General features: G+C 33.5%; 1 protein-coding gene across 2 annotated transcripts in view; it reads left to right on the forward strand.

Moving 5' to 3' along the window:
- The window catches only part of LEMD3 (LEM domain containing 3), a 78,917-nt gene extending 63,606 nt beyond the window's left edge, over positions 1 to 15,311 (forward strand). For both annotated transcript variants that reach the window (XM_025403548.1, XM_025403549.1), the window contains exons 5-13: positions 5,432 to 5,511; positions 5,600 to 5,745; positions 6,896 to 6,997; positions 7,125 to 7,227; positions 7,890 to 8,068; positions 10,384 to 10,465; positions 12,645 to 12,750; positions 12,838 to 12,916; positions 13,139 to 15,311. In XM_025403548.1, coding sequence (XP_025259333.1) covers positions 5,432 to 5,511; positions 5,600 to 5,745; positions 6,896 to 6,997; positions 7,125 to 7,227; positions 7,890 to 8,068; positions 10,384 to 10,465; positions 12,645 to 12,750; positions 12,838 to 12,916; positions 13,139 to 13,302 — 1,041 coding nt within the window. In that variant the 3' untranslated portion in view covers positions 13,303 to 15,311. The remainder of the gene's footprint in view (positions 1 to 5,431; positions 5,512 to 5,599; positions 5,746 to 6,895; positions 6,998 to 7,124; positions 7,228 to 7,889; positions 8,069 to 10,383; positions 10,466 to 12,644; positions 12,751 to 12,837; positions 12,917 to 13,138) is intronic.
- Positions 15,312 to 15,583: the final 272 nt, after the last annotated feature.

Below are 15,583 nucleotides of genomic sequence, written 5' to 3' on the forward strand. Positions count from 1 at the left end.
AAAGTTTATAAAGTACAATGTGGTACTTTCTATATGTTAATTCTAATTTCAGAATGATCCAACAAGATAGATGGTATTAGACCAATTTCATAAAGAAACTAAACCATAGAGGGGCTAATAACTAGAGTATCCAGCTACTATGTGATGGAACTGGGAATAGAACCAGAGTACTTGCTCTTTTCTATATATTGTTCTGTCTCTTAGATGGATGGAGTGGATTCATAATCCTTAGCTCCAGCTATTGAGTGGGCAGTGAACTGATGCTATTAAGGGTTAGGATTGGAAAAGGTGGTCAAAGTAGATACATCTGAATAGGTGGCATATTTTCACTTGTCCCATTTAAGGTTGTACATATAGCTAATCTATAATGGAGCCAGCATCTGATCCTGGGTCCACTTGGTTCTAAAGACTATGTTTTTTTCTGTTATTCTAGCAGGTGAAAGATCATACAATGCTTACTGAATCAGGAGTGATATCCTATTCAGCATTGTGGATTTTTGTGTGTTATATTTTAATTAAGTTTAAAAGGTGCCATCTGATGTATAGTGTATATCATCTCACAGTTCACTAGAATATTCACCAGCTGGAAAGCTGCATAGCTATTACTATGTAAATTATCAGTTTCATAAACTATCCATAATAGGTTTTTAGTCCTTGCTTGATTTCTGCCTATACCAGTGCCTTTTTCCCTTCTTACTAACTAAAGTTTTGTTGCCTTATTTAATGAAACAGTATTATTTTTGTACTTGGAAACTGTAGTCCAAGTTCAGAGCATCTGATGTGGGTTTACACATTTTTGACCCATTATTTTGAAAATAACATTTGGGAGAGGTCATGGGGGTATGTGTGAGTACACACATGTGTTAGATTTAAGATTTGGGAAAATATACTTCAAATTTAGAAAGATTTACATGAAGCAGTCAGTGGTATACTGACTGAGCTCTTGCCTATAAGTAAATAGTAATAAACAATAGTAATAAAAGTTGTGCCTTAAAAATTAAAAACTTAGTTTCCTTCTGATTTTTGTCATCAGTTATTGGAAAATGTTTGTTTTATGATGCTGGAATGCCTTACCTCAGAGGTTAGCAAGCCATGGCTTATGGGCCAGATCCAGCCTGCCTGTTTTTGTATGGCTTGTGAGCTGTGGTTTTACAACAGTTTTAAAGCTTGGTTTTAAAAAAGAAAGAAATTTATATGGCTGCACAGCTTAAAGCGTTTACTCTCTGGCCCTTCACGGAAAAAAGAAAAAGTTGACCAACCCCTGCCGTACCCACAGCTTTCCAGGTGGCTACAAAAAGTGAATAATAAAACAGTTTAAACTGTTAAAATCAGGTATATGCTATGTATGCTACAGTATTAGCGTCAACTATTTGGCACAAGCAAATAATTCAATTTTTGCTTTTATAAAAATTCCATTTTCTAATACTCTAGAATGCTATATATATATATTTGTGGAAATAATGGCATATTTTAGACCTCAACAGCCTATTAAATCCTTAATGAGGTTTTAAATAATCAATTGTTTATTGAGAATGTGTACCCATAAAATGAACATTCCGTGGTTTCGTTGTATTCCAGATAGTGAGTGGATGTCAAGTGATATTAGCAAGGGAAAGGAAAACAGAAAAAGGGAAAATAACAACAGATTGTCTTTTCTTACCCTTGTTATTTTGTAACTAAGAGGTTTAAGGCCTTCATTCCTCCTCGTACTTAACTTTTTAGATCTGTGGGTGTCCTTGTTAATTTTTAAGGGATATTTGATGAGAACAGTAATATTTATAATGTCAGCCTCCTAAAATTTTTGTATTTAAAATTTGCAACTAATAACCTTGGGAGTTTGTTTTTATGTTATCTGAAACTTATGTTTATAGTCTAGTCTTCGAAGACTAGATTAAACTTGTCCAGTAGTATATGTAGTAATGCAAAGCATGCCATGATACTAGGCAAATCATAGTAATACAAGCTGAACAGCATGTATATAAGTACAAGTAAATACAACATTTATTTCATTCATTTTTAATATATGCATGTATTTCAAGGGTACTATGTGACATCTGTGTCTTTGAAGAACCAAATGAACACAAAATCCTTTTTAAAAATGTATGGTAGTGACAACATTACAAAGAAAACTAAATGCAATAATGCTGTCTTCAGCTGCACTGATAACCTATATTAATCTTGCTTTGTAGATTTTCATTTATACACAAAGTGATTTCTAGTAGTAATTGAAACTAATTGCCTGAAATTATTTTGTGTAACTTTATTGCATATTTTAATACAATATTAAAGCGAATAAAAATCACTTGTATCCTTATTCTTATGCTACTCATATGAGTACATATATTTTTATAATTATAAATACAATTGGCGCTACGTATACATGGGTTTTGCACCCACGGATTTAACCAACCGTGGATCAAAAATCTTTTTGGGAATAAAAAGAAAAAAAATACAATGGAAAAAATACAGATTTAAAAAATACAACTGTCTATATTCATTTACGTTACATTAGGTGTTATAAGTAATCTAGAAATGATTTAAAGTATAAGAATGATGTGCATAGGTTATATGCAAATTCTATGCAATTTTATGTCAGGAACTTGAACATCTGTGGATTTTGGTATCCATGGGGCATCCTGGAACCAATCCTCCATGAATACTGAGGTATGACTATATATATAAATTAAACGTAGTTTTATTTTTTTAAGCAGATAGCTATTTAGCTCTCATCATGATTATTTCTAAGTTCATAATATCCATTGAAATGATCTCATATATAAACCTTTTTTCAATCATTAAATACATTGTCTGCAATTTTTTTGATATTTGTAAATGCTATAATAAACACCCAAGCTTAAAAAGACAGATGGCCTATAGTTATCTTCACTATCTTAAAAATCCCAATAGTAGTTTCATGTAACGATACCTAACAAGATTAGTTCTGCTTTATAAAACTTTGTATTACATTTGCAAATTTGATACATTAGAATAACTGATCAGTTTTATATTAGGAAGTAAACTATACTGATCAAATGAAAACCTTACAATTTCCAATGCTGCTGAAGAATTTGTTGATAAAATACAATAGGGCACTTCTTAGAAGAATCTCTTTTTAAGAGAGATTTTAATGACTTTTTATTTCTGTGTTTAGAAATTCATTTTTTCCTCTATGAGCCAGGCACGGTGGCTCATGCCTGTAATTCCAGCACTTTGGGAGGCCGAGGCAGGCAGATCACTTGAGGCCAGCAGTTTGAGACCAGCCGGGCTGACAGGGCGAAACCCTGTCTCTGCTATTACTAAAAATACAGTGATTAGCTGGGTGTGGTGGCACATGCCTGTAATAGCCCAGTTACCTGGGAGACTGAGGCACAAGACTCTGCTTGAGCCCTGGAGACAGAGGTTGCAGTGAAGCAAGATCGCACCACTGCACTCCAGCCTCGTTGACAGAGTGAGACTCCGTCTCAGAAAAAAAATAAATAAATAAATTCATTTTTTGGTTAAAAAGGACATAAAGACATACTAATAATACAAACTCCATGAACATAGGGAATTTTCACTGTGTTGTTTATGCTGCACCTCTAGTTTCTAAAATAGTACTTGGCACATGGTAAAGGTGTTTATAGCAGTATTATATTTGATAAATTCTAAAAATTGGATATACTCTAAATGTTCATTAATAAGGGGTTGATTAAAAGTGTAGAATAATCATACAATGGTATACTATTTTGTTGAAAAAATAGGATTTTTTCTATGTATACTGACATTGACACAATATTTTGTTCCATTAAAAAAAGCAAATAGAACAATAGTATGTGTAGTATGATACCACATTTATTTTTACTATTTTAATTTAAAAATACTCTACCCACACAGAGCAGTTCTTAAACTTTTTGGTTCCCTGTAATTACTGAGGACTCTCTGGCTTTTGTTTGTGGGAGATATATTTTTATATGTTTTTGTTTATATTAGAAAGATATATTTACTTTCTAATGGTACATATGTATTACAAATACATGTTTATATTAAAAATTAAAACTGAAAAAAATTTATGTATTTAGAATAAGAAAAATGAATCTATTATATGTTAACATAATGTATTTTTATGAAAAGTGACTTTTCCAGAATGAAAACATTCAATGAGAACAGTGGCATTGTTATATATTTTATAAATCTCTTAAATTTGTAGCTTAATAAAAGGAGACTGGATTCTTATCTGCTTCTGTATTCAACCTGTCATGATGTTTTAGTTAAAGTACGTCATTAAAATCCAGCCTCACATTGATATGTAGTCAAAACATTGGAAAGTATTTTAGTTGCCTTTTCAGATAATTGTAGATAGATACTCTTCTTTGATATGATACCAAACCTCTATAAGTAGTAGTTTCTTAAATGTTAGTTGCAATGTGGAATGTCAGACTATATCAGTGAACTTTTTGTACTCTCGTCTCATAAAATCCTTTTGTTTATTTTGTACTTTGAATGGATCTTTTACCTATGCATGATGTTATATGCGTGATTGGTTTTTATAAAAATCAGAATTTTTCAAATGCATTGGTCACATTTCATTATTCCATATCAAAAAACTGCATTTGTGAATGTTACACAAATCTCATTGGAAAGGTCTTCAAGTATTGTGAAGTTGTCCAGATCACAAAGATGAATGCTAGTTTTTCAAAATTCTACTTTTTACTTGAATGCTCAAATCTTATAATTGGTAACCCAGTCAGTTTTTCTTTAGTTGATAGGCTTACTGCTTTTATGTGTTGAGAATATGTGTGTGAAACATCCATATCTGGAAGAGTTTGCCATTTCTTTGTTCATTTGTAAATAGTATTGCATTTTAAAAAGTGGTGAATTCACTCCTATGATGGCACTGATAAACTAATGATAATAAAGAACTTCCAAGCCCGGCGCAGTGGCTCATGCTTGTAGTCCCAGCACTTTGGGAGTCCAAGGCTGGCGGATCACTTGAGGTCAGGAGTTTAAGTCCAACCTGGCCAACATGGTGAAACTTCGTCTCTCCAAAAGTACGAAAAGAAAAAAAAAAAAAATTAGCCCGGCCTGGTAGCTGACGCTTGTAATCCCAACTACTTGGGAGGCTGAGGCAGGAGAATCGCTTGAACCCAGGAGGCAGAGGCTGCAGTGAGCCAAGATTGTTCCACTGCACTCCAGCCTGAGTGAGAGAGACTCAGTTCCCAAATATGTAAAATTAAAAACAAAAAAAGCAAAATATTCACACTGATTATATTGGAGTAGTGGGAAAATGCTAACTTTTTTTTTCTTTTTTCTCATTCTTTTTAAATTTTCAGTAATGAATATTTTATGTTATGTAGTTAAAATAAAATGTTATATAGAGTGTGTTATAAGGGATACCTTACAGAGAGTCGAATGTAGATTAAGAATAGTTATTTTTCTCTATTTTTGTTGTTAGGATTTAGGTCCTGAATATGAAGGTATATTTAACACTTCATTGCAGTGGATCTTAGAAAATGGAAAAGATGTTGGAATAAGGTAAAGGATCTGATTTCCACTTTGACCATTTTGTACTGGGAGAAGTGATTTTGACTTTAAATTCTACCTTACTTATTTTTAAAAATAGGTGTGTTGGTTTTGGCCCTGAGGAAGAATTGACAAATATAACTGATGTGCAGTTTTTACAGTCCACAAGACCACTGATGTCTTTTTGGTGTCGTTTTCGACGTGCTTTTGTTACTGTAACTCACAGATTATTGTTGTTATGCTTAGGTAAGTTGTAAAGGTAAGAAAGGAGATAAATTGCAGTCTGAATTTTTGTGTGTATTTCACTAAATGCCAGAGTTGAGAATTCATTTTTGTGATTGTTGCCACATAAGTCACAGCTAGATGTCTTCTCTAAATATAATAAAAATAATGTCAGGATCATTCTAAGGGCTTGGAAAACAGTAATATAAGGAGAGGTAGGAATAAAACTTTGTCATAAGACTGTCACAAAAAAAACAAGTGTGGTCAGTGTATACATAGAAATCTACTTTAGAAAGTAGAATTGAAAAATATAAAAATTGAGCTTATTTTTAAATAATAGTGTTATAAATTAAGTTTATTAAAATTATGTTTAGTTTTTAAAATGTCATTTACCTAAATTAAAATTTTTATCATTTTAAAATTGATAATAGGGATTTAGGTGATAGGTTTTTTTTTTATTATTTATTTCTTTCTTCTTTAAAAATAATTCATTTTGGCCAGCTTTAGTGGCTCACACCTGTAATCGCAGCACTTTGGGAGACTGAGGCAGGAGGATTACTTGCACTCAGGAATTTAAGACCAGCCTGGGTAACATAGTGAGACCCTACCTCTACAAAAAATTTTAAAAATTAGACAGGCATAGTGGCATGTGCCTGTAGTCCCAGCTACTTGGGAAGCTGAGGTAGGAGGATTTCTTGAGCCCAGGAGTTGGAGGCTGCAGTTAGCCATGATTGTACCACTGCCCTCCAGCCTGGATGACAGAGCAAGACCCTATCTCAAAAACAACAACAACAAAAGAAAAATTCATTTTCTTTTTTAAGATGATTTTTATAAGATTTAGTATGTTTAGTCTTACGAGATTCACTTTTCTAGTCATTTTATGCTGCAGAGGAAAAAAGTTTGGGAAACATAGTTATATTTAATTTTTTTTAAACAGTAGTTAGAATTTAAATGTTCACTTGTCAAGGTAATGGAAGAAATGCTTTTTTCTAGAAAGAAGTGAAACTTTGGAAAATGTTCAGCATTAAATTTTTTTATGTAGTTTTAATCGTATAGCTAATTCAGCCATCTGTCTTGAAGATTCATTCCATTGTGGCAGTTAAAATAATCACTGCAATATTATTGAGTGATATTGACCACAATTTTTAAAACACAAAGTATATTAATATTACAGGTGTAGTGATGGTTTGTGTCGTTCTGCGTTACATGAAATATCGATGGACAAAAGAAGAGGAAGAAACAAGGCAGATGTATGATATGGTGGTGAAGATTATAGGTATGGTATTTCTAAGAATCTCAACTATTTCTAAGAATCTCAACTATTTCTGCAAGAGTCATTGTGTGATTAAACTACAACATTATGTCAAGTGATTGATTCCTTTGTAAATTTTATTTATTTTTAGATGTTTTACGAAGTCATAATGAAGCCTGCCAGGAAAACAAAGATTTACAGCCTTACATGCCTATTCCACATGTACGCGATTCCTTAATACAGCCTCATGACAGGTGTGTTCAAAGCATTATGAGTTCAAGTAAATCAGAAAATATGGGTGCTTTCTGCAGTATTGAAAATCATATTGAGAGCTGTGACCCTTCTCAACTAGACTGACTTACTGCACAGGTTTTGTTTTGTTTGTACTTTATACTCTCTTTCTAAATTCTCTTCTATTATTCTCCTGATTTTGAGTGACACCTGGATTTCTAAGTCATTCTCATTCCTAGGCATTCTTGATTCTGTGTTGTTAGTCTCCATCTTATTTCCTTTAATTTCATATTGATAAAGAAATAGATGATAGCCAGTGGCTGGTGTTTTACTAATGTTTATTAAGTACTAACTTTATTATTAATGAAGCTTTTAAAGTAAAAACTAAATACAACTTTTTGAAAATAATAGATAATTCCATATCCTGAAGCAGCATCTTGACCCTAGCAGCACATAATCGCCAGTGGAGCTTTGGGGGAAAAAAAATACAGATGTTTGTGCTCTAGCTCTGGAAATTGAAACTCAGTAAATCTGAGATGAGGTATAGGCATCTAAATCTTCTTTGAGCAAACTCCATGAGTAGTCGTAAGAACAGCTAGAGTTAACATTACCTCAGATACTAATATTTCAAAAAGATGACATAAGCCAAGATGATAGTAAATTTGCCATTTTGTCCACTTGATAGGAAAAAAATGAAGAAAGTCTGGGATAGAGCTGTTGACTTCCTTGCTGCTAATGAGTCTAGAGTTCGCACAGAAACACGAAGAATAGGTGGTGCAGATTTTCTGGTTTGGCGGTGGATCCAGCCTTCTGCATCCTGTGACAAAATATTAGTTATACCTTCTAAAGTATGGCAAGGTCAAGGTATGTATTTGTAAACATCAAAAAAGTAATATTCTTCCAATTTTTCAAAATGACAAAAATGTGTTAAGTGAAACAGTACAATTCAAAGATGTATGAAGGCAAAGCTGTCTTTCTGGTTCCATTTCGTAGAAGGAATCAGTGTTAGCTTCTTAAGTATCCTTCCACACTTTTGTCCTTGCTAATGCAAACATAAATGGTTTATCTTTAATAAAGATGAATATTCCTTGAATCTTGCCTATTTCACTTAAAGCAACTTAGTATTATATATATTAACTGCATTCTTTTCATCTAATTTCTTTATGTAAATAACACATAATTTATGTTATATATACAGTATAATATATATAACTTGTATGTATATAAGTGAAGTTATAACTTTTTAACTGCTCTTTTTTTTCCCAATTTTTGCCTGCCTCCTCTTACTAAGACCTTTCTATTTATATATCCGTCCTGCCAAGTAACTTTTGTGGGTATCTTTCTATATTTTTCTTAATGCTTACATAGTTTCAAAAACATGTATAAATAAGGAAGGGATAAGTTTGTAGGGGGTTTTGAAGATTGGCTGCCATATGTACCCAAACCTTTGCTACACAGAAAAGCAGAAAACAGTGCATCAGAAGATTATGACTTTTTCCTATAAAAGTATGTCAATATTTGCTAAACACAGTATTTGTGGAAAAGGTAAGTAAGTTGTTTTGGACATGCAATACAAAGTCCAGTCATTCCTTTTTTATTCTCCAATTAAATTTCGCTTTGAAAAAGCTTGAAAAAGAGGCTTCTTTAAACATGGCATAAAAGTGATGCTCTGTCAGGGTAAATAGCTAAAGCATCCAGGGCTTAATACCTGGGTGATGGGTTTGAGTTGATAGGTGCAGCAAACCACTATGTCACACGTTTACCTGTGTAACAAATCTACATGTCCTGTACATACATCCCAGAACTTAAATTAAAAAATGATGCTTTGATGTTGCCAACGATTATACTATTTCCTCTAAATGATGCATGCATTTCAGTTTCCCTATAAACTGAAAATAGAGAATTCCTTATTTTACTTGATCTCTTAACAGTGTTTGACAGTTCAGCCCTCCTTGAAACTTTCTTCATTGGGATTTGGGGATGCCACTTTCTTCTTCTTTTTTTTTTTTTTCCTCCTACCTCAGACTTTTCTTCAGTCCTTTTCTAGATTATCCTCTTTTTCTTCACCTCTAGGTGTTAGAGTTTCTCAAGGCCATCTTTTTTTTCCCACTGTGCCATCTCTTCCTAGATGATCATCTTGCTGTGACTTAATTTACCATATTGGGATAACTCCCCAATTTTTTATTTTGAATGAAGTCTGGTTTTCAGATTTTTGTACCAAACTATATATTTCTCTACTAGGAGGTGGGCCCCACAGATTCAACATGTACACCAGCCTGATCTCTCCAGTGTTCCTAGTCTAGTTAATGATACCTTTTCTGAGTTGATTCTGCATAAACTTAGGGGTAATTCTTAATCTCTCCTTTATCCCTCTTTGTCCAATCTTTCAACAGGTCATGTCATGTCTACTTCATAATATGCCCTGATTCTATCCACTTGTCACCTGCACTGTTGGCCTGTCTTACCCACATCATTATCCTCTCCTTCTTAGACAACTATAATATAATAATAACCTTCTAACTGGTCACCTTGCATTCACTTCTGCTTTTACCTGAGTCTCCACATAACAATGTATTTTAAAATTTGTAGTTTTAAAAGACAGATCTCATGCTCTTCTCCTTAAAAACACTTGAGTGGCTTTCTATTACTCTTACGATAATGCCCAAATACTTTTTTGTAGCCTACATCATCTTAAATAATCTGACATCTTCTGTAGATTTATCTTTCTATCCTTACTACTCCAGCCACATTTGCTCCTTCTTGCCCCAGGAGCTGTGTACAAGCAGTCACCTCTGCTTGAAATTTTCCTTTACATACTTCTTTTCACCCTGCTAATTTTTACTCTTCAGTTCCCACATAAATGTCACTTTTTCAGGGAACTTTTATTTTCTCATATGAGGTTAAGTTACTTTTAAAAAGCTGTCTATACTTTCCTTTCTTAGGACTTAATAATCACAGTGGTACTTTCTTGCATGACACTCTTTATCATCTGTCTCTCCCATTAAACTGTAAACTCTTTGATAGCAATGACTATCTGTCTTATTCACCTTAACATCTAACCAGGGGTCTGGCTCCTAGTAAAAGCATGCAGTGAATATTTTTCGAATGAACTGAATAAGTGAATACCTTTCAACAAATTGGAACAATGACAAATAGTAAATCTAACTTGTTTTTTGTAGCATTTCATTTAGATAGAAGAAATTCACCGCCAAATAGTTTGACACCGTGTCTAAAGATTCGGAATATGTTTGATCCCGTTATGTAAGTATTATGATCAGGGGTACATGTAACTCTTATTCTGAATATTTGGCTGGAAAATGCATGATATTCTCATAATGGTGTGTCTGTAATTGATAATGTTTTTCTTCTGAATCTCTACTACAGAAACGTTATGTTTTTCTCTTTCATTAAATTCCAAGCAAAGATTTGGCCAAAGGACACTAATGTATAAAGATTTGTAACACTTTTATAAATCTTTGTATTCCCTATGAATCCTCATAACAGATAAATAGATAAATGCTTGAGGCAAATTAATGACTCATGTCATTATACATGACTGTCAATATTTTTGCCTCAGTAGAAAATATAGATGAAAAAATCACTGCTTCTTAAAAATTTCAAATCTCAAATTGTAAAACGTTTCCTGTAAAGATGTATACACCTGCTTCTCTACAAAGTCCTGTCTCCACTTTTCAATGTAATATTTGAAGAACTTCTCAGACTTTATAATTCAAACAACATGCTTCCAGAGAATAGCACAGTCAAAAGTGACTACCTTAGAATTCATAGTATTTCATATATAAGCTGTAATAATTCTTACAGTTAGCTTCCTGAGGGTACTGCTTATCTATGCAGTGATATTACAGATCAAATTCTGTTTAAAAGTCTCGACAGTGGAGTGATATTACAGATCAAATTCTTTTTGTTTTAAAAGTCCCGGCAGTGGTAATTACAGTATGTATAAAATACCCCCAGAGTCTCATCACTCATTGATGAAATTCCAAATAAGTGACAGCAAAATTGGAAATGTGAGGAAGCAGTATGCACACTTGTTTGCACGCGCACGTACACACACACACAGACACTGCCTCTAATTTTGCAGAGATAGAAACAATTAGCAGTATGATGATACCTCTGTTGGAAATCTCACCTTGTATCTTAGGAACTCGCAAGTCCACTATTTTATTACCTAAAGTGAAAATTTGTGATTTAAAGTGAAGTCACTTTCCTCTCTCTCCCACCATCTTTGTCTCACAAGCAAGACAAATGTCCATTACTACAGCAGAAAAACCTTAGAACTGTTGTTATAGTGAGGTGACTGTACAAAATGTTAGTCCTGTATCATTATTTTGGAAAAGAGAAGCTCAAATATAGTATTTACTAAGATTTTTCTTTAGGAATTTGAACATATCATTACAATTAAAGAAAATAACATTCGGCTGGGCACAGTGGCTCCCACCTATAATCCCAGTGCTTTGGGAGGCCAAGGTGGGTGGATCACTTGAGCTCAGAAGTTCGAGACCAGCCTGGGCAACATGGCAAAACCCTGTCTCTACAAAAAATACAAAAGAAATTAGCCAGGATTGGTGGTATGCGCCTATAGTCCCAGCTATTTGGGAGGCTGAGGTGGGAGGATGGCTTGAGCCTGGGAGGCAGATGTTGCAGTTAGCTGAGATCACGCCACTGCACTCCAGCCTGGGTGACAAAGCAAGACCCTGTCTCAAAATAAATAAATAACATTTAACTTTTACAACTTTAATAAGTTCACAACTCATTTAAAGTACTTATTAACACTAGAAAGAAAACAGAAATAATTGTAAGTATACAGGATTTTTAAACGTAGGAATGACCCAGTCCATTTTTTCTGCAGCGGTGGGCTAGTCTTTTATTGCCTCAGCTCTCTGCACTCTTTTTTTTTTTTTTTTGAGACAGAATCTCACTCTGTCGCCCAGGCTGGAGTGCAGTGGCATGATCTAGGCTCACTGCAAACTCCACCTCCTGGGTTCACGCCATTCTCCTGCCTCAGCCTCCCGAGTAGCTGGGACTACAGGTGCCCACCACCACGCCCGGCTAATTTTTTTTTTTTTTGTATTTTTAGTAGAGACGGAATTTCACCATGTTAGCCAGGATGGTCTCAATCTGAACTCGTGATCTGCCTGCCTCGGCCTCCCAAAGTGCTGGGGTTACGGGCATGAACCACCATACCCGGCCAGTTCTCTGCACTCTTTTACTGGAAAGTGAGAGGAGGGCTGAGACTTCTGAATTATTATTTTTAAATCCACCTCCTGTTAGTCAACAAACATTTACTTAATACCAATTAAAATCATATGTGGTTTTAAAACTATCCCAATTCTAGTGTATATATATGTTGTAAGAGACAATGAAGAATTTTTACCGAGTAGGAATATGGTTGTTGATTTTTGTTTTCATTAACTTTTAGGGAAATAGGGGATCAGTGGCATTTGGCAATTCAAGAAGCAATTTTAGAAAAATGCAGTGATAATGATGGCATTGTTCACATTGCAGTAGACAAAAATTCACGTGAGGTAAAGTAACTTTTAGTATTGAATTTCATGTTTTGGATTTGTTGCTATTAAACTAAGACTATTTTTTTTCTTTTTTTAATATCCCAGGGTTGTGTATATGTTAAATGTCTGTCTCCAGAATATGCTGGAAAGGCTTTTAAAGCATTGCATGGCTCTTGGTTTGATGGTAAGAAATTTGAGTATTATAAACATTTTGAAAAGATAGTTATAGTTTAATTTTAAACTATACCAGATTTCAAGTAAAAGAATTTAGGTTAGCATTTTTTTGAGTAATAATTTTAGATGACTTTAGTTATGTTTTGTGCTCATATGTCTTTTACCACAGTTAATTTTCTGCAACTATTAAACAGTTTTACTGATCTAAAATATTATTTTTATCTTACAACAGGGAAATTGGTTACAGTAAAATATTTACGGCTAGATAGATACCACCATCGCTTTCCCCAGGCTCTCACTTCCAACACTCCATTGAAGCCATCAAATAAACATATGAACTCTATGTCTCATCTTCGTCTTCGGACTGGCCTAACCAATTCTCAAGGAAGTTCCTGAAAAGATTTCCTTCCATTTCTAAGACTGTTACTTACAATAGGAAAATTCCTGTTTGGCTTTTTGTCTTCCTTTTTAAGTGCTTTTTGTATGTAATATTTTTATTGATGAATACATCTCTGAACGTTCCAGAAGTCTTAAGGTTCCAAAGGGATTTAGCAGTGAGGCAGCAATGCTGAGTAGGTAGGATAATTACTTCATTCAGTTTTTGGAGCTCAGTTAAGCCAATGCATTTAAAGTTTTGCATGAGGAACATTGACTTTATTAAGCATTTTCAGATGTGGTGGTTGTATTTTTGCACCAAGAAGTGTTTGGATAACCACACAAAAGCATGATGAAAAGGCTTCTTGTAGTCCCATACTTTCTTGTGAACTAATGTTGTGAATTTTTGTATGCAGTCACCTGCATAGTTCCTACAGGCTAATGTGGTAAAACTGTTGATTTCCCAATTTAACCTTAGGTTTCTGTTGCTTATAAGTGATTCATTTGCTACAGCTGGAATATGGGAAAATTAATTTGGGCTTTGTGGTTACAAATATGTGTAAGTGGATGTATATGTACTTAAACTGGCTTTGTATATATGTATAAATGCTGGTGGTGGTGAAAGTAGTCTTGTTTTGTGAAGATGTCTGCATTAAAGCAGTAAAATAAGCTTTCTATTTTATTCATAATCTAATGTGTGTGTATATATGTATGTGTATATGTGTGTGTATATATATAGATGTATATATATACACACACACAGATATACACATATGGCTGTACTTTTGCATAGATCAAACAGCCAAACACCTGGAAGTATTAGATACAAGTTTAAAATATCTTTTATAGGTTTTATATAAAAATGTCTGAGTATGATTTTGTGTGAAAGTTCTGATACCAGTTGTAATAGATTTAAATTTATGTGAGCAATAAAGAAGAAATTGGCAGATATTGGAAAAATATTTTGTGAAAAGCTGTATTTATTATAGATACCAGGGCTGTGACATAGTACCATTGGGATTAAGTCATTTTCCCAATCTATTTATAATTTAATGATATGTTAGTGCCTCTGTTGTATGTCAAGTTTAAAGCAGGGCACATTGTTGCAGCAGAATGTGTATTTGACAAATTATACTTGCAATTTTGGGTCATGAAAGTTTGCAGTATAGTAAATGCACGATTGACCGTTGCTTTGTGCCTCAGTATTTAGTTTGTTTCAGTAAACTTACTTTATTACTGTTTATGATTTCAGATAAAAATAGTTGCTGAGTAAATTTTACTTGTAATCTACAATTGGCTTTTTAAAAATAACCTGTTGATATATAATTGTCAGTCCAAATGAATATGTGAAGCAGCTGGAATTGTACCAATTTTGGTTTTATTTAAAGCTCAGTTTCCTTTTCGTTTTATTGTATGCGTTGGGTTTGCAGCATGAACTTGCACAGATAATGCACGTTTTCTGGTTAAGTAAACATGATGCACACTATTCTGTAACAGAAAGCCCTATTGTGCCTTACCTATGTGCTTTTGTGGGCACCTTGTTTATGAAGAATAAAAAATGATTTGTTATCTGAAGAGAATAAATTTTAAATTCTCAGTTTATGTCTCAGATGCTAACGTGTGAAAATATAAATATATATAATATATAAAGTAACCAATCTTCCTGTATTTTATGTGCATCTTAGTGATTTATCTGAGCTTAGTGACCCCCATCTTGTAACCTGTTGCAAGAGTGAATGTAAAAAATAGTTGTGGCATTTTAAAAGGTCGCCTTTGATGCAGATGCATCTTTTTCTTGCTTCTAAAACATATTTCATGTAAACATTGTACATTTATTATTGTAATATATACTATTATGCAACTTATTTTACCTGAAACTGTTAAGCCGACCAAGATCCCTCCCTGCAAGACAGATGGGAATGTGTATAATAACTAGGTATTTGAGAAGTTCTGAAGTTTGATGTAATCTGTTACTTGTCCTGTTAAAAAAAAAGGAAAAAATTCTAATTAAAAATTTATTAGTTTTTTTTTTTATGTGTCTTGGCTTTTTAAAAACTTTTTAAGTGCCCTGTGTCTGTATTTATTTTTTACCCTTGAAAATAGGTGTCTTTAGTTTAAATCAGTTTGACAGTCTATGAATATTTGTGCTTATAAAGATGAATGAAGACCATAAAGTTAATTTTAACTACCCATCCCCTTAGCATTTTATTTTTTCTCATGAAAATGTCTTCATCCAACTTTCAAGTATTTGAACCAAAATGGGGCAAGAATGTCAATCAGCTGCATCACAAAGCATTAGTTC

This window comes from Theropithecus gelada, chromosome 11, assembly GCF_003255815.1.
Source record: "Theropithecus gelada isolate Dixy chromosome 11, Tgel_1.0, whole genome shotgun sequence".
In the NCBI taxonomy this organism is placed as follows: Eukaryota; Metazoa; Chordata; class Mammalia; order Primates; family Cercopithecidae; genus Theropithecus; species Theropithecus gelada.